The following is a 24,889-nucleotide window of genomic DNA, read 5'->3' as shown; positions in this document are numbered from 1 at the left end:
CAAACACTCATCCTTCCTCTCCTTCCTCAGGACCACTGTCCCAAGGAGTTCCAGGTGTGAGATGAAGGAAGGCTTTCTACTCCAAAATTTCTGCACGAGGAAAGCATTTGCCCAACCAAGAAATACCCTCAAAGCCTGGAGAAGGAAACATATCCATTATTCACATCTAAGTGGGAATTAACGTCTTATTTTGAATTCCTGGATGGCTACCTAGCTGAGGTAAGGTAGAAGGCACTAACAGAAGGATGGGATAGAGATGTATTGGCAAGTCTTGGGCAACAGATGGCTTCCAGAAGATGGCCAGAAGGGATCAGAGGGGTCTGAAAGGTGTGGGAAGGAAGTAATGAGAAGGAAGTGTGGAGAAGCTAGGAGGAAAGGTGTCAGTCTAACTGGTGTATTTGTTAAGTCAAGTATGCTCAAGGCATTTGTGCTGGTACGACCTTGTAGACAGGTGCATGGATTGGTGGCGATTTCTGTGGGTCTGGAGGAGGATCCCATACGAATCAAACCTACAGGGGGCAGAATAATGTTTGAGAGCTGTACATCTCTCATCAATAAGCCACAAAAATCTCGCTTCACACAGTCAGAAGATGCTGGATAGAATGTGATTGGCTCACACTTGATAATTTGCCCCCCAAAGCCTCTTTGCTTTTTGGTATCCTGTGGACTGTTGCGTGCAACAGCTTAGTCTTCTTATATGAATACCAAATACCATTCTATCCAGCCACTCTGGTTATTTCAACACACACACACATACACACACACACACACACACACACACACACACACCACATACACACACAGAATATTTAGTTTTTGATTGGACTAATATTTTGGATATCCTGAGCTTTAAGGTAGAGTTAAAGCCATTGCATTTTATAAAACCACAGCTTCCTTACTCCTTCCTATTTTATTGACAATAAAGCATTTATATGTGGTGCTGTATTTTTTTTTACTGGCCTTTTACAAGTCTCTGTAATGGGGGAAATAGCTATGTTAACTCTACATTCTTTAAAGTAACAGTCAAATGAGTTTTATGTGTCCCAACTTATTATACCTTCTCCATTCTCTGTTACACATAGTCTGTAATGAAGAAAGCACATAGTTTATAATGAAGAAGAATCAGATAGGAAAACCATTATGTTTTCTGATCTGCATAAAAAATTTTAATGTAATTTAAGAAAAATAAATCAGTGCCCCAAGTGATACTTGCAAGACAACAGGAGATTCAGAATCTATAAGGGGACACCAAGGTTCACCGTTCACTCCCAGAGTCTCTTTCAGGTCAACATCTGTCCCTGACGTATGTCATCCACCTTGTGGTGTGTTTCAGAGGGGTGGAGGTGGGTAAGATCAGAAAATAATGGCATTGTCCATCGGCAAAGGGTGGTATCATGGCTTCTACAGAAATGCAATGCCAAATGAGTTGGCATATCTAAGCGATTGAAAGAAAAGCCCGGAAGTCCTTGCATCCACCCCTCAGTAAGCTCTGCGGCATTCATAAGACCCCCAGGCCACGGCCCCATCTTCTTTTGTCCAAGGTGAAGGGTCATGGAGAGAAGAGGCGTCTGACTCCTCATCAGGGGAGAGAGACACGGCCTTGGGCTGTAGGTCGTTGGACACCGTCATGAAAGGGGTGAAGGGGTATGGAGGTGGCGTGGGGTACCCCGGTGTGTGGTGCAGATCCTCCAGTGTGTGGAGTGAGTAGGGCTGAGCGCCCGCCAGTGAGGCCCCCCAGCCCGAGCTCCTGTGCTGCTGCGTGGCGCTGCTGCCCGATTCCAGCTGGGTGAGGCAGCCGGAGCTGGCTGGCAAGGTGTGCAGGCTGTCAGCGGGGTCCGGCTGGCTGAGCACGTCAGGCACAGTCTGCTCCCACGAGTCCCTCTGAGGAGAACGGCAAGGCCCTGGGTTATTCATTAGGTGAGGCTCTGTGGCTACAGGGTGCCCCCTCCCCTCCTTGCTGAGGAAGCCCACCAACCCTCAGGCATTGGCCATTAGCAAGGAAGGTTTTAGTTCCTGTCCACTCTGGGATGAGCGCACACACACACACACACACACACACACACACACACACACACACCCAGAAAACAACATGAAATGAGTGAAATGGGAAGGAATAAAAAGAATAAGCATGTTTGGCATTCGTTTGGAGCCTCCCATGATCACAGGTCCCAGATTAGTTTGCACCCACTGAAGGAAGGCCAGTTTCTGGTCCCCTTTTGGCTGGGGAGGCCAGTCTGCTGGGAGGGAGCAAAGGGGTGTGTTCCTAGCTGTCTCCTCGACTTGCTCTTTGGTAGGCCAGGGCTCAAGTGGTGTTGGGCCACTCTCTCCCTCCTGACTCCTAGCCCTTCATTTTATTCCTTTGTAAAACGGAACTTCTGTAAGCATTTCCTGAATGATTACAAGTATGAAGGGAATAAAAGCACTTGAGATTTCCTGGCATAAAGTAGACACTCAATCATGCGAATTCCCTCCCTTTTGCCTAAAATTCCACCTTGAGACATTCATTCCTCTGTGGTAGAAGGCTTTCCAGTTTTCTCAGTAGGTTCCTTCAGACTTCCTGAACTCGTATCTTTGGAAGGCTCAAAGCAAACTAAGTTCTGGCAGGCAGAACTGTGAGCAAGAGGAAGGTGGTGGCGGTGAGAGAAGGGCCTGGGAGAACCCACGGGTGCGGACTGTGGGCCTTCCCCATAGGCTGAGGACGCAGGGGACTCGCACTAAGAGGGTGGCTGTATGTTCTATCTTACACTTCTTGTGCTTCATCACTAGATGCTCGTGCTGTCCTGGTTCATGGGGACCTTTGAGCAAGACTCTGTCAGAAGACGTCCTGGCAGAGCTGGCATGCCCTGGCCCCTCCGGGCACTGGAAGAACCTCTAGTCCCTGAGTCTGGACTCCAGACGTGTCTAAGCTGACCTCACTCAAGCAGGGCTTGGGCCAGATTCACGGGACCTCTGACCTCCCCTTATTCCTGACCTGTGAAATAAGAATACTCACAAACACAAAAGGAGTGGGGTCACCCGTGAAGGGAGGTGGCAGGAGTGGTGGCAGGGGTGAGGCACTGAACAGGGAGCCCGAGGTCGGGGTCAGCGCCGGGGGGCGATGCTCCCCATAAGGCTCTGCCAAGTAGGACTCCAGCAGCGCGGACTGGCTTTGTCCCGCTGAGGCCTCGCAGGGAAAGGACTTGGCCACGCTGGAGGTGTAGAGGTCATTGGAGAAGGGCTTCGTGCTGTGGAAGTCTGAGTCAGACAAGAACGATCTCCGGACACCGTAGTAACCCGACATGACAGGTGAACCTGTAGTCAAACGGAAACCAAATGAACAACAGTTTCTTTGCAGGAAGGTCAGAGTATCCCTGCTATGGCTGTCCCTTCATGGCCTGTGAAATGTTAGTAACAAGTGTCTGACGTCGACGTTAACATTAGCATAGAAATAGACAAATGTCTGGAAAACAGGGCATAATCCATGCTGTCCGTTTGAGCTTGAACTCAGGGCCTGGGCGCTATCCTTGTGCTTTGCTCAAGGCTCTGTGCTCTACCATTTGAGCCACAGCTCTATTCCTGGCTTTTTTTGTGTGTGTGTATGGTTAATTGGAGATAAGAGTCTCATGGACCTTCCTGCTGGGCTAGTTTTAAACCCACAATCCTTAGATCTCAGCCTCCTGATTAGCTAAGATGACAGGCATGAGCCACCAGCACCAGGCTATATTGCCTCTTTTAACTGCTCCAGGTCCAAATAACAGATACATTTAAAGTTTACACTGCCTCTAGAGATGAGTTTTGTTTAGATGTTATAGCCACCGTTTGTTTTTCCTGTGCCATTTAGATGCTAAGGCACTTTGCTAGCAAGGGGATGGGCTGAAAGAGTTAAGCCAAATAATCTCTTGGAATTTTTATTTTTTATAGAATGACATATCTTTGCTTAGCTTCTTAGCTCTGTAGCCATACAAGAAGCTGCTCCCGGCTTGTTACATGAGATACTCTATCTCTAGATGATGTTTAGAGCTGCCTGAAATCAGATGCAGGATGTATTCTATTTTCTAACCATTTTGTAGATTGTACTTTAGTAAGAGTACCTTATAGATCTTTTTTTTTTTTGAATTTTAAACCAGTCCGGGAGGTTGAACGGTGCGCCTGGGTGTTGTCCTTGAGTGTTTGGGCTCAAGACGAATGCTCTACCACGTGAGGCACAGCTTTACTTTTGGGGTTTTGTGGTGAATTGGAGATGAGAGTCTGCTGTGTGGGATTCTCAGATCAGAGCCTCCGGGGTATCTGGGATTACAGGCAGAGGCCACCAGTGCCCAGCTGTATGGATCTTTAACACTATGCCTTGTACCTAGCGGCTGTCAATACATGTGTTCTTTTGGGATACTATGGCTGTTAGGTAATTTTAGGACCTCAAAAACGGTTCCCTGCCTTTGCCGAGTCTGGTGTTATTTGCTGCCCTCTTGTGGCCATCTTGAATCTCTTCTAGGCTCCCCAGGGTTCTTAGAAATTTAGTCAGACAGGGTTGCCCTAAAGGAGAAAAGGAAACTAACAAGAGTTGTATTTAAGCTGAGGCCAATGTGGAAATGTCACAGAGAAACCCAAGTGAGCAACTAATATATACACTATATTATGTATGATATATACTATGTTATACATGATATATCTTATTATATATGAAATACAATCATATACAATATAATATATAACATATTATATAATCATGTATATTCTAAGTATATAATGCATACATATATACATATGTATATAATATATACATATACTGTATGATATGTGTTATATATATATGTGTGAATTAAAAGTGGGAACAAAAGAGAGAAGTCCAGAGAAATGGTTCCAGAAGAGATGTGTGTGCTAAGCAGTTTGGTAGGATATTATTTAGAACATGTTTGGGGCTGGATTTAAGTCTTTCAGATGTTGGTAGATGTGGTCTAATTAACTAAGGTCTAGACCTTGAGGTGACAAAGGCCGAGCTGAGGAGATGTAGGGACCTGTCTTCCTGACCTTCCCCCTGCAATGGCGGAAGACTTCGGAGCTTGACCCTGACCTCCCAAGCTGAACTGGTGGAGACCTTTCCCCTTTTCTATGATAGCTTAGTCATACACAAGTCTGCATACTGAACACTCTGCCCCCAGACAGTGTGCAATTTTACATTACACTCATTATTCTCTCTCCATCCATCTGCAAGCTTCCTAGTCACAATGCTCATATCTTATACATTGTCTGTAAACTCAGTAGGAAAACATTGTATCTGATATTATATGTAAATTTATTCATTCAGAAGCAGCTTTCAAAATTCCCCATGATAAACCTTTAGCATGATTCTACACACACCATCCTCAATTTAAATTCGATACCCCCAAACTCCCAATCTGTTCACACATTTGAAGGTTGTGGTTAGAATTTTAATTATGAGCATATTTCCCTGTTGGGGAAAGTCTGTGCAAAATGACATTATCAATAGATTAGTATCAACAAATGAGGTTTGGGGACTTGTCACAAATTTATATCCAGAGGAGAGATTAGGGCCAAGAGAAGAATGAGGAATATATAAACAATATTTCCAGCCTGTCATTTATAGTTCCAATTTCCCAAACAAAACACTCACGGAGATTTAAAAATATCCTCTGTGCTCCCCTAAGCGTTATCTTTTCTCTGTAACAAAGAGAAAGAGGAATTCTAGATAGAAAGAGAAGCGGCAGAAACATCATTTGGCAGAAGAGAGCAGAAGCAATCAAGTTCCAATGACAGCCGTTATGATTGGGAATTGGGAAAGACAACCCAGACATTCCTACAGGTAAGATCCTGGGTGGCTTTCATCCCTTCTCCTTCTGCAGCTCTGAAGATATTAAAGCCTTCTTCAGTTTGAGATTTGGGAGAGAGGGAGAGGGAAAGGAAAAGGGAGAGAGCATTCAGCACTATATTAAGAATGTCCCTGCCAGAAGATCAGGGTTTGGAAGCCTGTTGTTTATCAGATGGTGAAGTGAGGGGCTCTCAACATCTGGAAACCACACCAGGGGGCTCATTGCTACTGCCTTTGCTTCACTGTGTGGTGGAGGCAGCCTTTTAGTCCCTTCCCTGTACTTGGGCAGGGGATGGAAAGGCTGCCTTCAAGACACACTGGGTTCTAGGTTCAGAAATGAAGGATGAGGCCTCTCTTTACTGATCTCACCAGTTCAAGGAAGCTGTCTTCAAGATGGGGAAGTGACGTGAGGCTGTTCTATAAAAATGGAAGCACTCGGCAGGGCACATAGCTCAGTGGTAGAGAGCTCGCCTGGCCTTTTCCAGGCCGGGTTCCGTCCCTAGCATCAGGAAGAACAGAAAAAGGAAATACAAACGCTCATTGGAAGCTCAGAAGAGAGTTTCTTGTTCACCAAGTGGAAGTACTCACCTGGCATCTGGGGGAATGGAGGCTGGGGGGTGCTGACGCCGCCCTGAAAGCGAAGCACAGTAGATGGATTCATTTTTATGTACAAGCCTGAGCTCAATTAGAAATTAGGAACATACTTTACAAATTGTAATTAGTGGTAATTACAAATAATTGCTCAAAGAATTGGTGCGTGTGTGTGCGCATGTGCATGTGTGTGTGTTTGTGTGTGTGTGTGGTGTCAAATGAGAATAAAAATAAAAAAACTTGGAATTTTACCACAGACAGCAAGGGACTAAAACTTGGACTCTGGTTCACATACCAGCAAGCACTGGTGAGATGAATAGAATAACTTACCTTTGTGTTTTATTGTTCCTCTTAATACTTCATCAAACATAGACTTTACACATGGATCTAAACATGTGCAAAGCTATATATACATATATAGACTTGACGTTGGACTTCAATCTTTTTTTTTTTTTTTTTGCCAGTCCTGGGCCTTGAACTCAGGGCCTGAGCACTGTCCCTGGCTTTTTTTTTTTTTCCTCAAGGCTAGAACTCTACCACTTGAGCCACAGTGCCACTTCTGGCCATTTTCTATATATGTGGTGCTGAGGAATCAAACCCAGGGCTTCATGTATTCGAGGCAAGCACTCTTGCCACTAGGCCATATATTCCCTGCCCTGGACTTCAATCTTTTTTTTTTTTTTTGGCCAGTCCTGGGCCTTGGACTCAGGGCCTGAGCACTGTCCCTGGCTTCTTCCCGCTCAAGGCTAGCACTCTGCCACTTGAGCCACAGCACCGCTTCTGGCCGTTTTCTGTATATGTGGTGCTGGGGAATCGAACCTAGGGCCTCGTGTATCCGAGGCAGGCACTCTTGCCACTAGGCTATATCCCCAGCCCCTGGACTTCAATCTTGAATGGACACTTTAGAAAAGAATTGGTCATCATGTAGAACAGAAGCTCCAGCAAGTGTTAAGATCCTGCCTGTGACTTAACATGATTGCCCAGAATAGAGCATGATTCATAACAGACACAACTGGACACACATAGCCGTCAAAGAATCCACAGCCCTCTGAGTATGGGCACTGGGAGAAGTGTTAGGCTGGATGGCTCCTTGCATCTATGAATGTACCATTTACAGGTAGCAGCTTTGAAGATGTCATGACTTAAGAGGAAGTCATACAAATTAGGATGGACCCTAAGTCTCCTCCAACAGATGCCCCTGTGAGGAGAGGATAGGCATTCGGGATAAAGACATAGGAGAAGGATTTGTGAAGACAAGGTAATGACAGACCCTTAAGAGAAGAGAGGACAGCAGGCAACTGTCAGGAGTGAGGGAGAAGTGAGAAGGGTTTCTTCCATAGCATCGTCAGGGAGCCCCACCCTATCGACATCTTGATTTCAGGTATGGAGCTTCCAGAATGGCCAAACAGTAAGTATGTGTTGGTTTAAGCCACCTCAGATGCAGTAACTTGTTGCTGAGATTTTAGACACAGGGGGAGGCTCTGGCTGAAGTATCATGGGCAGAGAAGGAGGGGTGATGTGGGCACTAAAGCTGGCATCAGGGATGGGGTAGAGAACACATCCTGGAAGAGGGGCTGACTGCAATGGCTTCTGGAGGAAGAGTGGCTAGGTGTGTAGCATCTTAAAGTATATGTATGCAAATTCGGACTCCAAGATGTCCGAGAGCAACGGAAGCGGAAAATACAGATGCAGTCTTTGTACCTGATGATTCTACCAAGTCACAAAGATTGGATGAGACTTTACACAGTCTTATGCAAACACCTATTCAATACTGAAATTCTCTACATATTACTAACTCCAGATGTATCTACTCCCCAGTGACAGAGAAATCACACCCTCTGGGTGACATCTGAGGACCTCAAACTGAACAGTGTCAGACCTCAGCCTGGGAAATGTCACTTTCCTAGTCCTGGTCTCTTTGGTCCATGAGACTAATAATCACTAGCAATGAAATAAAAACAATGATCATAGCATTCTCCCATAAAATGATCAGCCTCACTACTCTTGTTCTTTAGGCCATTATTAAATAAGTTAAATAAAGGTTATTGGACCATAAGCCATGCATTGCTCTGGCAGTCCACTTGATAAATGAGAAGTGATTCATATGCAGGTAGCACCTGCAGTGTAGAAACACTGGACAAGGGTATGATTCACAGGACAGGGTGGGGGACAGCAGGAGATTTCATGCACCCAATGTAAAACTAATGAATTGGTTTGTTTCCGGAGTTTCCTATTTAATGTTTTCAGATTCAAGCTGGCGGTGGGTAATGAAAACTGGAAAGTTAAACCAGGGGTGAAGGTGTAGCATTACTGGCATAGATTTCTAAGATGTCTTCTGATTTATGTGTCTTCCTATTTAATAAATTAATACATGTGTATACGCGCACGTGTGTGTTTGGTGATCAAACGCAGAGCCTTGTTCATGGGAGACAAGTGCTAGATTATGAAGTTCAGACTGGCATTGAACTTGCTATGTATCCCATGCTGGACTCAAAGTCAGAGATTACAGCTTCTCCCACCACACTTAGGTAAGTTAGCAAGTTGGAGAGGCAGAACTGAAGTCTTCAGGCTGCGGTGGCCGGAAGCCGGTACAGATCCAGATCTCTAACATCTGTGTGATGAAACCACAGCTATGCTTCTGTCTGCACGTATTTTCCCAGGCCCCCAGGGCTCTGCTGTTCTAGGTTCCTCTCCAGTTCCTGGCTTTGCCTGGCTGGGTCTTTCTTGGAAGGGCTGTTCTAACCTCCATCATTGTGGGCTTCGGCCTCAACCTCCTTTCCGGCAGGAGTGCTACCTGGGGGAAGAATCTATCATTCTCCCTTCTCTCTGTCCCTGCTGCAGTCAAGCTGGGGCCAGGATGAGGCCTTCTGTGAGTCAAAGGGCACACACTTAATTTGTTCCCTGCCTGTGTTGATCTTCCAGCAGCAGCAGTAGCAGCAGCTCTATATTCTACCCTCGGCACCAACGGTCCGCTGCACAGCTCTGCCTCTGTCCCTACGAGCCCGGTGGACGCCAGCCCAGTCCACCTTCACAATAGTCCCTAGCCTCGCTTTATACTCTTTATACTTCTGCCCAGGGTTAATCATAAACACCAACCTCCTAGAAGCTTCTACAAAGACTTTACACTTCAGAGTCTTGTAGATTTTTTTTAAAATGACCATGATTATTAGTTGCTGTTCCTGGGGCTTGAATTCTCGGCCTTGGTGCTGTCCCTGAGCTTTTGTGCTCCCGGCTAGCACTCTACCACTTGAGCCACAGCTCCATTTTCAGCTTTTTATGGTGAATTGGAGATAAGAGTCTCATGGATTTTCCTTTCCCTGGCTGACTTCAAACCGTGGTTCTCAGATCTCAGTCTCCTGAGTAGCTAGCATTCTAGGCACGAACCACTAGCACCTGGCTTTATTTATTTGACCAAAAGGAAACATCGTTTTGGTCAAAGGAAGCATTCTTTTCTCCTCTATAATTTTGCCTTCTGTATGCTGTGGAAATTACACACTATTTTTACTCTTTATGGTTGTCCATAAAAGTTTTACCATGTAGTTTTAAAGAAGCTATAAATAATCTCTTAACCCTTCCGCTGAAAGACAAGAACCTGAGGTTAACTCTTACCACCTCTCTCATCATTCACACGCATCTGCCATTTAAGAGAATGCTTTAAATTGGTTCTTTTTAAATACTCTACACATTAAGCTATCATTTTAATACTCCACACATTAGGTATCCTCATTATATGGAGTATCATTAATTAATCATCATTATATTAAGTAATTTTTAGATCTGACTTATTCATGTGTTTACTATTTTCATCATTTTCTAGACTTGTTTGCTCTTCTAAAGCAGTTTTTTAAAAAGAAAATTCCTTAAGGATAGCTGGTGTTGGTGGTAAACTGTTTTACATTTTATAGACCTACAAAAATAATTTCTTTTAGCTGGGTGCTGGTGGTTCACACCTGTAATCTTAGCTATTCAGGAGGCTGAGATCTGAGGATCATGGTTCAAAGCCAGCCCAGGATGGAAAGTCTGTGAGACTCTTATCTCCAATTAACCACCAAAAAGCCAGAAGTGGAGCTGTGGCTCAAGTGATAGAGTACTAGCCTTGAGCACAAAAGCTCAAGGACAGTGCTCAGGCTCTGAGTTCAAGCCCCAGAACTAGCACATACAGAAAGAATACTTTCTTTTGTTCTTGGGAGGTACTATTGCTGGGTTTACAATAGTAATTTTCTAGTCTTTTTTCTCCTCTCAGTCATTGGCTTTCTAATGGCAACAAGAAGCCTGAGAGTGAGATTTTTGGTATTGAAGGTCCCCATTCCCTGAGGGCTAGCTGCACTTACTTTTATTTCTAGGTAAGACTTTTTAAATCAGAAGCACAGATAATAGTATCAAATGCATTTTCAACATGACAAAGGAACTGTCATAAATCTTGCAGTTATTCTTGGTAATAATCTTTCTTTGGGACTGCTTTAAACATACTTTGCTTTTATCTAGAGTGATTAAAATTTAAAAAAAAAATTATCCTGCTTAGTTTGGGATATACTTAGGTGTCTGGAGCCATGTCTCATAAACTCTGCCAATTTTTCACCCACCGTTTGCTCAAAAATGGGCTTATTTCTATTGCCTCTAGTCTGACCTGAGACACTACACACACACACACACACACACACACACACACTGTAATTTTCTTATCAGGTAGTTGTACAAAGAAGTTACAATTTTCTAAATCAGGTTATGAGTACAATGCATCTTGATTAATGTCACTTCTTCCATCATCTCCCGGGAGCAGAATTGAGTCTATACATATTAAACCTGGATGTAATACTTATTGAGGTTTACATGGCATAACATTTTTAATTTAATTTTTAAATTTTCCATGATTTTCAACATTTCCCAGGAGGGAGTTAAATTGTAACAAATGTAATTCATAAGCAATACATGTAGTAGTTTCATATGTATGTTGTTGGGTATTATTAAGGTCCAATGTACAATATGTATTGTCTTATTTAATTCTCACAACAACTCCAGAGGAAAAGTAATATTGTTTTCATCCAATTGACAATGAAGGGGAAGGTTTGAGAAAATATGCATACTCCCCTCCCGGAGGGGGTTTGCATGCAGGTGCGGCCGTGAATTGAATCAAATAATAATTTCTCTTTGATTTCAGAAACACTTTCAGACATAAAGATTGTCTCCAAGAATTTGTTGTTGTTGTTGTTGTCATCAGTCCTGGGACTTGAACTCAGGGCCTGAGCACTGTTCCTGGCTTCTTTTTGCTCAAGGCTAGTACTCTACCACTTGAGCCACAGCGCCACTTCTGGCCTTTTTTTGTTGTTGTTGTTTATGTGGTGCATAGGAATCGAACCCAGGGCTTCATGCATGCTTGGCAAGCACTCTACCACTAAGCCACATTCCCAGCCCTGTCTCCAAGAATTTTAATAGCTAGAAAAAATTGAAAATTCTGTTTTAGGAAAATGGAATATAAAGAGTCCTTATGGGCATTCAGAGAGATCATACAATTTCATAAAAGGGTCTGGTAGGACATTGCCCAGTCTGGTGTGTGTGCGTGTGCATATTTGATCTTTCATGTGATATTCTATATTGAGATTTAATTTATGTGTAGTAAAATTCACAAATTTTACGCATTCAATTTGGTGAATTTTTGACAAACGTTGATGAACCTTTGTGACCCACCATCATCATGATGATATAGAACATCTTCATCTAATTAATTATTTTGTGGTTCTAATTAGTTCTGTCCCCTCTGTGGTGGCTCAGGAAATGTTTAGATGGCTCGATATGAAAATTGATGCTAATGCATCACTTCAGTTTATCTTGCAGAACTTAGAAGACTTCGAAAGAGTCTCTGTGGGACTGGGGAAACTTTTCCACCGGCCAGATTGCAGAGCTCATTCTTAGTCTCCTTCTAAGATTTCCTAGGATGGGAGAGAACAGCATAAGTTAGGGGCCTTAGGCACACAAGCAAAATGTCAGTCCCCATGCCCAGGCTATGCTCCATCCCTTTCTCCTTAGTTCAACATACAGTTGCCTCTCACTCCACCAATCTGCCAGAACTAGTATTGAAATTAATATTGGAGAGCCCTTAGCTTTTGACTGAGAGAGATGGTATATAATTTTTAGTTTGCATACTGCAAACAACAGGATCCTGCAATGCCAGGTACTCAAATTTAGAGGTTTATATTTGAATGAAATTTGCCAGTCTGCAACTTCCTGTAGCTAACCCAGCAGCCTCACAGATGCCCACCCCAAAGCCCTCCATGAAAATGAGTTAATCGGAACCAATAGGTCACCAAGGTAGTAAAGTGATAAGATTAGGAGTTTCCCTTGAATACATTTGTTGTCATTTTTATGACCCTATAATATTTTTAGGTGCCAACCTAATTGGAGGAATATGCTAAAATGTACTGAGGAAGAGATACTGTATTGTCTAACTTTTTTTTGCAGTGCTGAATAATTTTAACTTTAAATTTGAACTATCATGTAGCTCAGAAAGTGTCTTTTTAAACAAGTGGTGATAATCATAGCCATCTCTCTTCAATGAGTTCCCAGAATCTGCCACATTTAATATCTCATCATCATATCTGAGGTTAGGAGGCAAGTACAGTTGATGAAATCTTAACATCTTAATTTAGACATAGGTCATGTGATTTTTTTCCCTCCAACTTTAAAATCAATGTGAAGTTTTGTTAGATTATACACTTGTTAGGTTGGAATATTCTCTTCCCTCAGAAAAAAGTATGGACATAGAGTATTTGATGTCTTAGGTAATATGGTAACTATGTAGTAGAATCAGGAAAGTTTTGATTGGTGTCAAATCTTTGGGGAGGGCAGGGTATCAATGTACGGTCTTATGCTTGTTAGACAGGTGCTGTGCCACTTGAATCGTGCCCACAACCATTTTTGGTTTTAGTTACCTTTCAGATCACATTTTCCTCCCTTAGACTTGCTTTGGATGTGATCTTGTTATCTATATACCTCCCATGTAGCTGGAATTATAGGTATGGGATACTCTGGCTGGTTGCTGGTGTCAAATGTTATATGGTACCTAAACTATCTTAAATACATTCTATTAAATTTTACTCCTTTATCAAGGTTAGAGACAGATTCTGACACTTATTTAACTTCGACACTAACTCATAAATATGAAAAAAATATTCCCTAGTGAAGAAGAACTGCAGTTACAAGCAGGCTACCAGGGGCCAGGTGCATTCTTTAATGTTAATTTTAGTAGAAGTCAGTATTCTCATCTCCATTTTGCAGAAGAAATAAAGTAGTAAGAAGTAGAACTAGGATTGAGCCCTGAAACTCCCAAATGTACTCTCTTTTGAGCTCTTAAGACATTTACAACCAAGTTTTATGCAGTTGTCCCTTAATCAAACCACAGAAGTTTATTGGCCACCCCTGATGTGGCAGGCATGTTGTTGGGGGCGGGGGGAAATGCAACCAATTTCCCAGATGAAGGCCTACAAGAGGCCAGCCCTCTACTGCAGATCCAACGTGGCTGCCATTTCTTTTCAGCTCTTTCTATGAGTGAGTGCAGCCTTTTAACTCCTCATTGAGGCTTGCTTTAGCCAACCAAAATATGGCCAAAGGGATAGGTAGGTTCCAGAGCCTCGGCCTCAGGGGGGATTGGATATTATCACCTTTACCTGCCTCTTGCAATGCTGCTCTTGGAACTCCTTGAAAGAGAGCGCAAGTCTATTGGAGGATGAGAGACCACAGTGCAAAGGGAATGCAGTGATTCCTGCTGACAAACCAGCAGCAACCAACTATCAGACCTCCCAGCCTGCCTGAAACTCTGGCTAAATGCAACCACGTGAGGAACTCCAGGGACTGGGCAACTTCTAGTCAACAAGCAACCCTGTAAGAAATGGTAGGCATTGTTTCCAATTCCTAAGGTAGTTGTCTTTGGCTGTTAAGTTCAGGGAATAGTTCAGCATACACAGAAGTAGGTCTCTGGTTTCCTTGTGTGTGGTCCTTCCTTTATGAGCTGGATGACAGAAAAGTAGGGGACAAAGGGTGGGTGAAGGAGGCAGTCAGTGTGCTGAGGATTTGAACTGGATGCTCCAGGCTGAGAGGGCCCGGAGAGGAGAAAGGGCGAGCCCAGCTCTGAGGAATCTTGTTATCCTGAAGGCAGGATAGGGAGAGAACAGCTTTGTTTCCAGAAAGAATGGGCAAGTTGGTTTGTTGACTACAGAAGTTCACTTGGTTAGTTAAAAAAAAAAAGAACATGCCTACTACATGCTATGATTAATTTCCAGAGACATGAAGGTGAATAAGGCATAGATTCTGTCCTTAGTGTATACTGTCATAGGGAAAATAGTTAATTTTTTGCACTAATCACATATATAATTGAGGGGACTTGCATTAAAAAAATATCAGCTTCCCAAGACTGTCAGGCACTGTATACACATCTCTCATCCTTTGTAGTCATAATGACTAGTTGTGTGATTTACGTTGGTGGCAATGTGCTTGGAGATTGCCCTTTGGCCAGGAATTGTCTTGGGAAGTTTCTTAGCAGGGAGGACACACGAAGTAGAGTCCTCAGCAGCATTGTCTGCTATGGAAATGGTGGGTCTGGAACACTTGGTGGGGTGGGTGGGTGGGCTGTGTTAGTTGCCCAGGGAAGACCGGAGGATGGCGTGCTAGGATTTCACGTGACCTATCTATCCAGTTTTTACTTGGCATCTTTTCAGAGGACGTAACAGCAAATGCTGCTTTGTGCCCATTCCTGTTGGTGGTACCTGTTCTGGGCAGTGTACAATTCTCATGGATTTCTCTCTTCTTGCTGCATTATTGACAACTGGATGTTCAGAAGGGGCTGGGATGTCTCCCTTTCATTGCCCTATTTACGAAGGACAAAAGAAACCTACATTCTTCCATGACTTATCTTAAAAAAATTAATTTCATATATTTGTTTTTTTGTTTATGCAGTGCCGAGGAACTGAATCTAGGGCTTCATGTATGCTAATCACTCCCTCTACCATTAAGTGATATTCCCAGCCCCCATGACTTAATTTAATGGTACAATTGTGTAAGTCCAATAAGAATTTTTAATTGAATATTATAGCATGCTGAAGTGAATATCCTTGTCCGAGTCTAGCTTATAAGGGAACTTAACTCACAAGGAAAAAGCCACCAGATTTTGTGTACCTGGTTTCCATTATCACTCCCTGTCTCCACTCCCCCCACCTGGGCTGTTGCTAATAAGGATGATATTACTGACAAGAAGATTAAGTGACTTGCTTAAGACCTTCACACAAAAAGAAGTGAAATGAAGATGAAAATCCATGTTTCAATTCTCTCTGAGGGAAGGGAGTACATGGGGAAGACATTAATGCATGCGTTTTTATTGGGTTGCATGTAATTATCTAGCATCCATTTTTGATATTCACTAGCTTGTAGATGCAACAGCAATGGCTGGAGCATTCGTTGAGATAGAATGTAGTGTCCCTGGGTGCAGAACATGTAGATACCAGCCAGGGGAAATTTTGGGGACTACTTTTCACATTATACTCTTTGGTTCTATTTGAAAATTTTGTGTGTTTCTTTTGTAATTAAAACAGCTAGTTAAAGCAAGTAATAAAAATTAACAAGTGAGCTGGGCACTGGAGGATCATATCTGTAATCCTAGCTACTCAGGATGTTGAGATCTGAGGATCACAGTTTGAAGCCAGCCTGAGCAGCAAAGTCTGTGCAACTCTTAACTCCAATTTAACACCAAAAAGCCAGAAGCGGAGCTATGGCTCAAGTGGTAGAGTGCTAGCCTTGAGCACAAACTCTCAGGGATAGTGCTCAAGCCCTGAGTTCTAGCACCCGGACCAGCTCAGAAAAGAAATTAATAAATGGATGTTAGGTCTTCTATCTTTATTGTCAATCTCAAACATTAAAAAAAAACTACCATTCAAAGTGCCTTAAATTTTGTGGATATGAACTATTTTATGTCTGCTGAATGCTCACATGGTTACAGAATTCCAACTCTCTGACAACCTCTTAATATCTTCCTGTGAAACTTCTCCTACTTGGCACAAAATGATGTTCAGGCTGTCTTTCAGAGCAAGTGATGGCTGTTGCCTTAGTTACAAAATGAAATATGTGTATCCAATGTGAGGGGTGTGTGTGTATGTGTACGGCTAGATATATACAGATATACATCTCTTACTCCTGGATCATGGTGTGCCTTTGGAATGCTGTTTGTATTTATGTAACTAAGCTAGAACAACAGGAGTCACTATGCACTTTGGCCAGAACAGAACTGCAGAACGTCAGCCCTGCCAGATGGACTTGGCATGAGGGATTATTTTTACAAGCTCTGTGAAAGAATTCACCACCAGGAATGATTTTAAATTTCATGACATTAAAAAAAACAACAACTGACGACAAAAACCAATAGAACAGCTGAAAAAATAAGTTCCCTGTGAAGCGTTTTCTTTGATTATTATTTAAAAATTTCTACAATTGTGTAGGAGCAGGTGGTTGGGTGGGGAAGGCAGAAAGCTCAGGAAATGTGGCTCAGTTCTCTAAACAGGGCTGGGCAGTGGGCTAATTAAAGTCAGACAATAGAGCATTTAGAAAGCTTCAGGAAAGAAAGTATTCATTCAAAGGAAGGCTAAGGATGTAGTGTGTATCTCTGCTCACACAGAGGCATTTGAGTTTACAAGGCAGACAATATTGTTTTTCTGTTTTGATTATTTCTGGGCTCATGCAAGAAACTAGCTAACAATGTTAACCAGAGATATGCAGAGATGTGCAGAAAGTGGTGTGTGTGTGTGTGTGTGTGAGAGAGAGAGAGAGAGTATGTGTGTGTGAGTGTGTGTGAGTATGTGTGTGTGCGTGTGTGTGTGTGTGTGTGTGTGTGTGTGTGTGTGTGTGTGTGTGTAGACATGGATTCCTTTATCAATAACCTTATAAATACAAGTATCTGGGTGGCTCACACCTTTTATCTTAGCTACTCAGAATTAGAGATCTTAGGATTCAGGTTCCAAGCTAGCCCAGGCAGGAAAGTTTGTGAAATTTTGATCTCCAATTAATCAGCAAAAAGCCAAGTAGTAGAGTGCTAGCCTGGAGTAAAAGGCTAAGGGATAGCACCCAAGTCATGGGTTCAAGCCCAGGTAAGAAATAAAACAACAACAACGTTCTTTTACTGGTAATTCAGGAAAAATGTAGTGAGGTCAAATAAGATGTACTTACTAAAGAAAAAAATGTGGTTTTCCTAAGAAACTTAGTAGTCAAATGCAGAGAAATAACATATACTTTTTGAAGTATATGTTGAAGTATATTTTGAAGTCTAAAATATACTTTAACCTGGGCATGATGACCTATGCCTGTTTTCCCAACTATTCAGGAGGTGGAGATCAGGATAAAAAGTTCTTAAGAACTCATTTCAGCTAATAAAAAGCTGAGCATGATGGCAAAATTAAATAAGAGGATCATAGTCTAGGCAGGTTCTGGGCATCAACATGAGACATTATTAGAGAAATAACAAAAGCAAAAAAGGCCTGGGGATATGGCTGGAATGGTAGTGCTTGCCTAGCAAGTACAAGGCCCTGAATTCAAAACCTAGTATTGTACTTCCTCCAAAATATAATAGTGAAGAAATAGAAATAGAAGAAAGGATAAGCCAAGTGAGGCCATAAATACACAGGAAAATGGACACTAGTCATTCAAAGAGCATTCATTGTGTCCAGGCAAGAGAGAGCATCCTGTAGGATAGGTTTAGTTTATGAGAGTTGAAGAGACAAAAAGTAATGTTTATGGTAATTTTTAGGAAACCAAACAAAAGCATGAGCATTTCCTGTCCTACCTAGTGGGCTGAAATTTATTCTTTCATACATCTCAAAGCTAGAGTGCCTCCATCCAAAGGTTATCCTTTTTCCCAACCACTACCTCCATATACCTTTCCTGTGCTGCCATGTTCCTTAGGTCTGCCAGTACAATTCGAGCTTTGATTTCTTCCTTGAGTTTAATGCAGGGCCAGCCCCCCAGTTTTAAGGCATCTGAAATCAGTTTGTAAATGTAACTATATCACTGCTGTTCTTTTCTTCTTCTTCTTTTTAATTTGTCTTTCACTGTTGGTTGGCATAACCAGTAGAATGGTAAAGAGAATTAGAAGCAGGTATAAACTGTCCACGTTTTAGCCGTTTGGGGACCTATATCTTGAAAACGATACTTTATTAGAAAGGGCTTTGGTTGGTCTTTAGCATGGAGTACTACTAGAGAATGACAATATTGGTGATCTCCCTTCCCCTGTACTTTCACAAGAAGGCAATAGCACAGGGAGATTTCTCTTCCCTTTCTTTATTGGCTATTGTATTTGTTTAGAATATGACCAGGTGCTTAGGTATGTATAAATATATACGAGAATATATATGTCTCTGGTACAGAAGAGAATTCTGGACACTGTGGGAGGTAGGGAAGTATCAATGGGTTGGGCCACCAGGGACAAGAGGGAAACTGCGATAGGAAACGTTAGGGGTACCAGGTTAGAAGGAAATGAGAAACATCTCAGGTCTAGTTTCTTATAAGATACCCGGGAGTCACAGGAAAGGAAGGTCTTGGTTCTGGTATGGGCTGGGCATGGCCCCCTCCCCCTCCGTAGTCGACAGACAAACACACACCTGTGTGGCTCCTGGATCAAATGGCACACAGCTGGAACTCAGTGTTCTGTCTGTGGTCTGATGGATGATCTGATGGTGGAGGAAGACCTTGAGGCGGAGTGATGACTACAGAGTTCATCTTTCTTTCTTTTGCCCTCACAGGAAGTGTAGGCTTCAGGAAGTCACATGACTTGTTAGGTCACAAAGTTGGCAGTGAAGTCTGATCAAAATACTAGGGCTTTGTTCCTTTCTTCCTGCCGCTTGAAGCGAGATTTCTCATACAATGAGTTTATGATGAATATGCATCCTGGTTTATGATCTAAGACCCGCCAAGTCTTTGGCTACTTAGCTCTGTGCAAAGGGAACAGTTGAACTTATCTTAATAAGTGTGTCAAGGTGAACCCCTAAGTCTAGCCTTGTTGGCCCCACAGGATGGAGGAGGGTAGCATTGTTGTGTCAGCATAAAGTTAAGTTTTCTGTTCCTGTATTTATCATGACACTGTGTTTAGGATAGCCAAGATAGGGAAGAAACTGGGGCAACTGTTGATGGATGATGGGATGCAGAAGATGGACTGTATAATAAATATAAAACAGGTTGGAATACTGTTCAGTCATAAAAAAGGAAATCTTGTCATTCGTGGCAACCTAAATGGAACTGGAAGAGTCGGTGTAGAAAGGAACATGCTTGCATGTTCTTCCCCAAGCCTGAAAACTAAAAATGGTTGATATCACAGAAGCTGAGAGTAGGACAGTGGGTTCTAGAGGCTAGGATAGCTCAGTGAAGGGAGAAGGGGTTAGAGAGAGAAGGGGTAACAGGTGAGGTACAGCTGGATGGAACAAATAACTCCTAATATCCCACAGCACATGAGAGAAATACATTCCAAAAGCCAGTGGAGAGAAGTCTGAATGTTCAATATAGAGAAAGACTGCTCTTGTCATGAAAGTCACCATGAGAGGATATACTACATAAAGTTGCTTTGCCATTGTCACTCTCTTATTATCTACACGTGTCCCAGCTGCATCATGTTGTAAACCTCAGATATAAACCATACACTTCATTTCAATAATGAATACTGCTGGGTGCCAGAGGCTCATTCCTGTAATCCTAATACTCAGGAGGCTGAGATTGGAGAATTGCAGTTTGAAGCCAGCCCAGACAGGAAAGTCCATGAGACTCTTATCTTCCAACTGGCTACCAAAAAAGCTGAAAGCCGAGCTGTGACTCAAGTGGTAGAGCATTAGCTGAGGAACAGTGCCCCAGACCCTGAGCTCAAGCCCCAGGGCAGGCAAAATTACTAATAGTAATAATGATGATGATAATAATAACAACCACAACAATAACAACAACAATAAAAATACTGTGTTGAGAGGAATCTTAAAGAGATGGCTCAACTCTACTTTTTGTTTTTGTCGATTGTGGGGCTTGAACTTATGGCCTAGGCACTGTCCTTGAGCTTATTTTTCCTTCAGGATTAGTGCTCTACCACTTTGAGCCACAGTGCCACTTCCGGTTTTCTGGTGGTTAATTGGAGATAAGAGTCTCACAGACTTTCCTGTCCTAGCTGTCTTTGAATCACGATCCTCAGATCTCAGCCTCCTAAGGAACAAGGATTACAGGCATGAGTCACCAGCACCAGGCTCTCAAGTCTACTTTTACTAACAAGGACTCAGAAGCTCTGAGAAGAGAAGGGAGTTGCCTCAGACCATTTTATGACCACAGTAAGGGGTGCAAAGAGACTAAAGTCAGAGCAGTTTCTCTCTGGAGTAGGAGACATGATGGCTGTGATAACATTTCCAAACTTTCATAGTAGTCAAACAAATAAAATAAAAAAACCCCCAAACTTTGAGATGAGTTCACACCCAGTTTCCAATTGAGTACTTGTTTTATGATCCTTCACAGTAAGCCTGAATGCAAATCACTGGGACTGGACATGACAATGTTTAATCCTCAGGGGTAAATGAAGTGTGCATGGATCGGTCCAGCAAAACAGCAGCTGGATGGGTAACTAAGCAAACCTCCAAACAGCGGAGAGTTCCTAGGAACTGAGCTAGCCAGTGCACATCTGTTCTGCAGTTAGAATTTGTCCCCTTCTCAGCAAAGAGCAAACATTGTCAATAACTGCCCGCCATAAAGACACCGTGCAACACCCATTTACCTTCTGTGCCTTCAAGTTTTCCCTTCAAACAGCAACGATTGTCATGCTTCTTGCCCGCTACTTACAGTGATTTCACTCCAAAAATAATGAGCACAAATTATTAACCAAGGACTCCAGCTGGCAGTAGGGGCTCATGCTATGTGTTCTTGGCATGAGATTTTAAGCAGCTAATCTGAGGAAGTTAATTTGAGGAACACACACTCAATGTTGGCATGGAAGATTCAGGTCATGTGAAAGCAAACATTGCTGTGTGTCTATGGAATATGTAAACGTCAAGGTTATATCATCTAAATAATTTCCTACTTGGAATATTTCTCCTTGCACATTTCTCTCAGTTTAGGCTTTCAAAGCCAGAACCAGAAATCTTTAGTTATTTGTCTTTGTGTCAATATAAAATATTAATTTGAAAGGAACGTAGGCCTCGATTTTGTTATTGTATTATTTTGCTGTTGTTACTGGGTTGTTTGGCTACTGTTGTCCTATTGTTACAGTTTTGTTACCAGAGTAAAATAGGATAGTTTGGTTCTTTTGGCAGTACCGGGGTTTGAATACAGAGTTGTACTTGGTAAGTAACCTCTCTACCATGCCTCCAAGCCATTTTTTGCTTTATTTTTTTCCAGTAGGTTCTCACTTTTTTTTTTTTTTTTTTTTGCTTAGGCTTGGCCTTAACTGTGATCCTTTTACTTATGATAGTGTTCCACATAGCTGAGATTATAGGCATGTACTGCCATATCTGGTTTGTTTGCTGAGTCTTGTTATTTTATTAGCTTTTTGCCCACATTGGCCTCAAGCTTTGATCCTCCCAATATCTGCCTCCTGAGTAGCACCAGCATGCACAACCTGACTGTAGCATTTTGTTGAAGAAGCAGAATGAGGGTTTTTATGATGCCCATAAATCAATAAAATAAAATACAATTTTAGTTCCTTTTTAGTTTCCTACACACAGTACACTTAACTTTTTTTGCAGGTCTTGGGGATTGAACTCTGGGCCTGAGTGCTGTCCCTGACCTCCTTTTGCTCAAGGCTAGTCTTCTACCACTTGAGACACAGCCCCACTTCCCATTCTCTCTCTCTATATATTTTTTTTGGCCAGTCCTGGGCCTTGGACTCAGGGCCTGAGCACCATCCCTGGCTTCTTCCCGCTCAAGGCTAGCACTCTGCCACCTGAGCCACAGTGCCCCTTCTGGCCATTTTCCGTATATGTGGTGCTGGGGAATCGAACCGAGAGCTTCATGTGTAGGAGGCAAGCACTCTTGCCACTAGGCCATATTCCCAGCCCCCCATTCTCTATTTTTTTTGCCAGTCCTGGGGCTTGGACTCAGGGCCTGAGCACTGTCCCTGGCTTCTTTTTGCTCAAGGCTAGCACTCTGCCACTTGAGCCACAGCGCCACTTCTGGCCATTTTCTGTATATGTGGTGCTGGGGAATTGAACCCAGGGCCTCATGTATATGAGGCAGGCACTCTTGCCATTAGGCCATATCCCCAGCCCCCATTCTCTATTTTTATTCAAACTGATTTTCATTTCCTACTCAGCAAGTTTTAAAGTTTTCTCCTTATTCCACCTGTTGAATATATAATGGTTTTAAATGAACCTTTATAATTGCTTAAGAAAAACTTGATTAGAAAGTGAGATCGCCTATAGGTCATTTGCAGCAATTCAAAATAACAGTTTATTTTCTTCAATAAGATAACAGAGTTTATTGAATTTTGTGATGTTATTTTTTCTTAATCCAGGGATTAGCTTTAATGGAGCTCAATTTGAATAATAAAATAAAAAGCATGCCATCATAAGACATTTAATAACATAATTTTTTGCTACTAGATATTAGTGAGTGTTTCATATTATTCTGGCAGAAGATCTAAGAATATATATGCCAGATCTAGGAATATAGTAAAGAATAACACAGAAACAAGCGATAAAGGACAAAAGAATATATATGATTTTTAAAAAAATGACTACATCCAACAATGATTGTGGAGCTATAGAATTACCACTAGAGTACATATAGCAGTTTTAATTTTCACTGTTTGGAAAAAAAAATCTCGCCTGGTGCCAAATTTTTATTTGTTTTGTTTTAAAATTCCCTCTGCAAAGTCTTTGAAAATCCCTCCATGGTATCAAAACCAGATGTTCCTGAGGGAAATTGTGGTAAAGAGGAGCCGGCTTGTTTTGTGTACCTTTGTCAGTGTTGTCCCAGAGAGCAGAACAGAGGTGCAGAGTCTCTGATCATGACTTCCAGCAGTGTACTTGTCCCTTTGGACTGGGTTCTCATCACATATGTGGATAAGTTTTCCAGAACTGCTGTCACAAGTGCCCATGAACAGGGTGGTTTCAAACCATCAAGATGGTCTTCTCTCATACTTCTAAAGGGCACAACTCCAGGGCTGACTGGGTTAGACTTACCACGTGCCTCTAGGGAGAATCTGTTCTTTGCCTTTTTCAGCAATTGGTGGCTGCCAGGGTTCTGTGGCCTATAGCCTCGTCACTCTGACCTCTACTGAAGTGGTTGTTTGGGTCTCCTTCCTACTCTTTTGTGTCTTCTCCTGTCTTTGTGCATCTATGTGTTTCTTTCTCAGAAGTTCCCTTTATTAGGGATGCATGTGATTCCCTGGTGGGCCCAGCTCAGCAATCCAGAGTAAGGAAGGATGTCCTCTCTAGATCTTTAACTTTATCACAGGGTTTACGACCTGAGGCAATGTTGCTGGGTTCCTGCAATTTGATATGGGATTTTGTGTGTGTGTGTGTGTGGGGAAGGGGTTCAGTTTTGTTTTGGATCAGCATAATATGACGGAAACTGCACAGTTGGGCCTTTGTCAGCTGGAAAATCTGAGCATATCCTACATGGATGGTTTTTCCATCAGAACTCTGCGGAGGTGCCATGCTTATGGTCTTTGTAGGAAAAGTGTATCTGTGTGAAAGGGAAGAGGCCACCTTAGAACCCCATGAGTGTCAGCCTGTGAAATGATCAACTATGATTCCTGCTCATTGGTTTGCCTTTGCTGCAGGAACAAACACAGGTCTGAGTTGATTGCAATAGCCTTCCTGAGACTAATTGATGCTCTAGGGTAAGGGATGGGATGCAAATCACGAGCAAGTAGATAGCAAAAGTCATAGAGAGGCCCCAAGTCCAAATAACTTCCATGTCGAGATGTATTGCATTTCTCACTCAAATTTCAAAGGGCACTGAAGTGAGGATGAGGTAAGACACCAACATGGAGATGTTAGACAATATGACAGGAAGGAAAGATTAAGGAAGAGTTTGGTCACCTATAGACTTGATGCTCAGTCACTGCCCTGGCTCCAACTAGTTTGAATCTTTCTAGTCCTATTGCTTTCTCTATAGCCTCTCTCTCTCTCTCTCTCTCTCTCTCTCTCTCTCTCTCTCTCTCTCTCTGTCTGTCTCTCTCTCTCTTTCTACTGTCTGTCATTTGCATGTATCAGGTTATTCAATTCTAGTACACACTGATCTTTCTTTTTAAATATGGCATTTGGGGGTCAGAAGATCTGATACTGATTACCTGTGTAGCTTGAAAACAATCACATCCTTTCTTCTGTTCTCGACTTCCTCCTCTGTAAAATGGGAGCCTGTCCCTATCAGGTTGGTGGGTCCATGAAATGAGGCAATACAGGAACAAGAGCATTGTGGACTGTTCTTACAGAAACATCATTGCAACTTTTCCTGTCTCCTTAGCTATAGTGCCAGGCCTTTTATCTTTAGCATTCAGTCTTG

General features: G+C 42.6%; 1 protein-coding gene across 1 annotated transcript in view; it reads right to left on the bottom strand.

Moving 5' to 3' along the window:
• Nucleotides 1-1,166: 1,166 nt before the first annotated feature.
• Nucleotides 1,167-24,889, bottom strand: part of Pou2af2 (POU class 2 homeobox associating factor 2) — a 34,934-nt gene continuing 11,211 nt past the window's right edge. Inside the window, exons 3-5 of the mRNA XM_048340972.1 lie at nucleotides 6,392-6,434; nucleotides 2,993-3,291; nucleotides 1,167-1,881 (exon numbers count right to left, since the gene is read on the bottom strand). Coding sequence (XP_048196929.1) covers nucleotides 1,480-1,881; nucleotides 2,993-3,291; nucleotides 6,392-6,434 — 744 coding nt within the window. The 3' untranslated portion in view covers nucleotides 1,167-1,479. The remainder of the gene's footprint in view (nucleotides 1,882-2,992; nucleotides 3,292-6,391; nucleotides 6,435-24,889) is intronic.

Source organism: Perognathus longimembris, chromosome 3 (assembly GCF_023159225.1).
Source record: "Perognathus longimembris pacificus isolate PPM17 chromosome 3, ASM2315922v1, whole genome shotgun sequence".
In the NCBI taxonomy this organism is placed as follows: Eukaryota; Metazoa; Chordata; class Mammalia; order Rodentia; family Heteromyidae; genus Perognathus; species Perognathus longimembris.
Note: the sequence above shows the minus strand (reverse complement) of the source record. Positions and strands in the feature narration are given on the sequence as shown.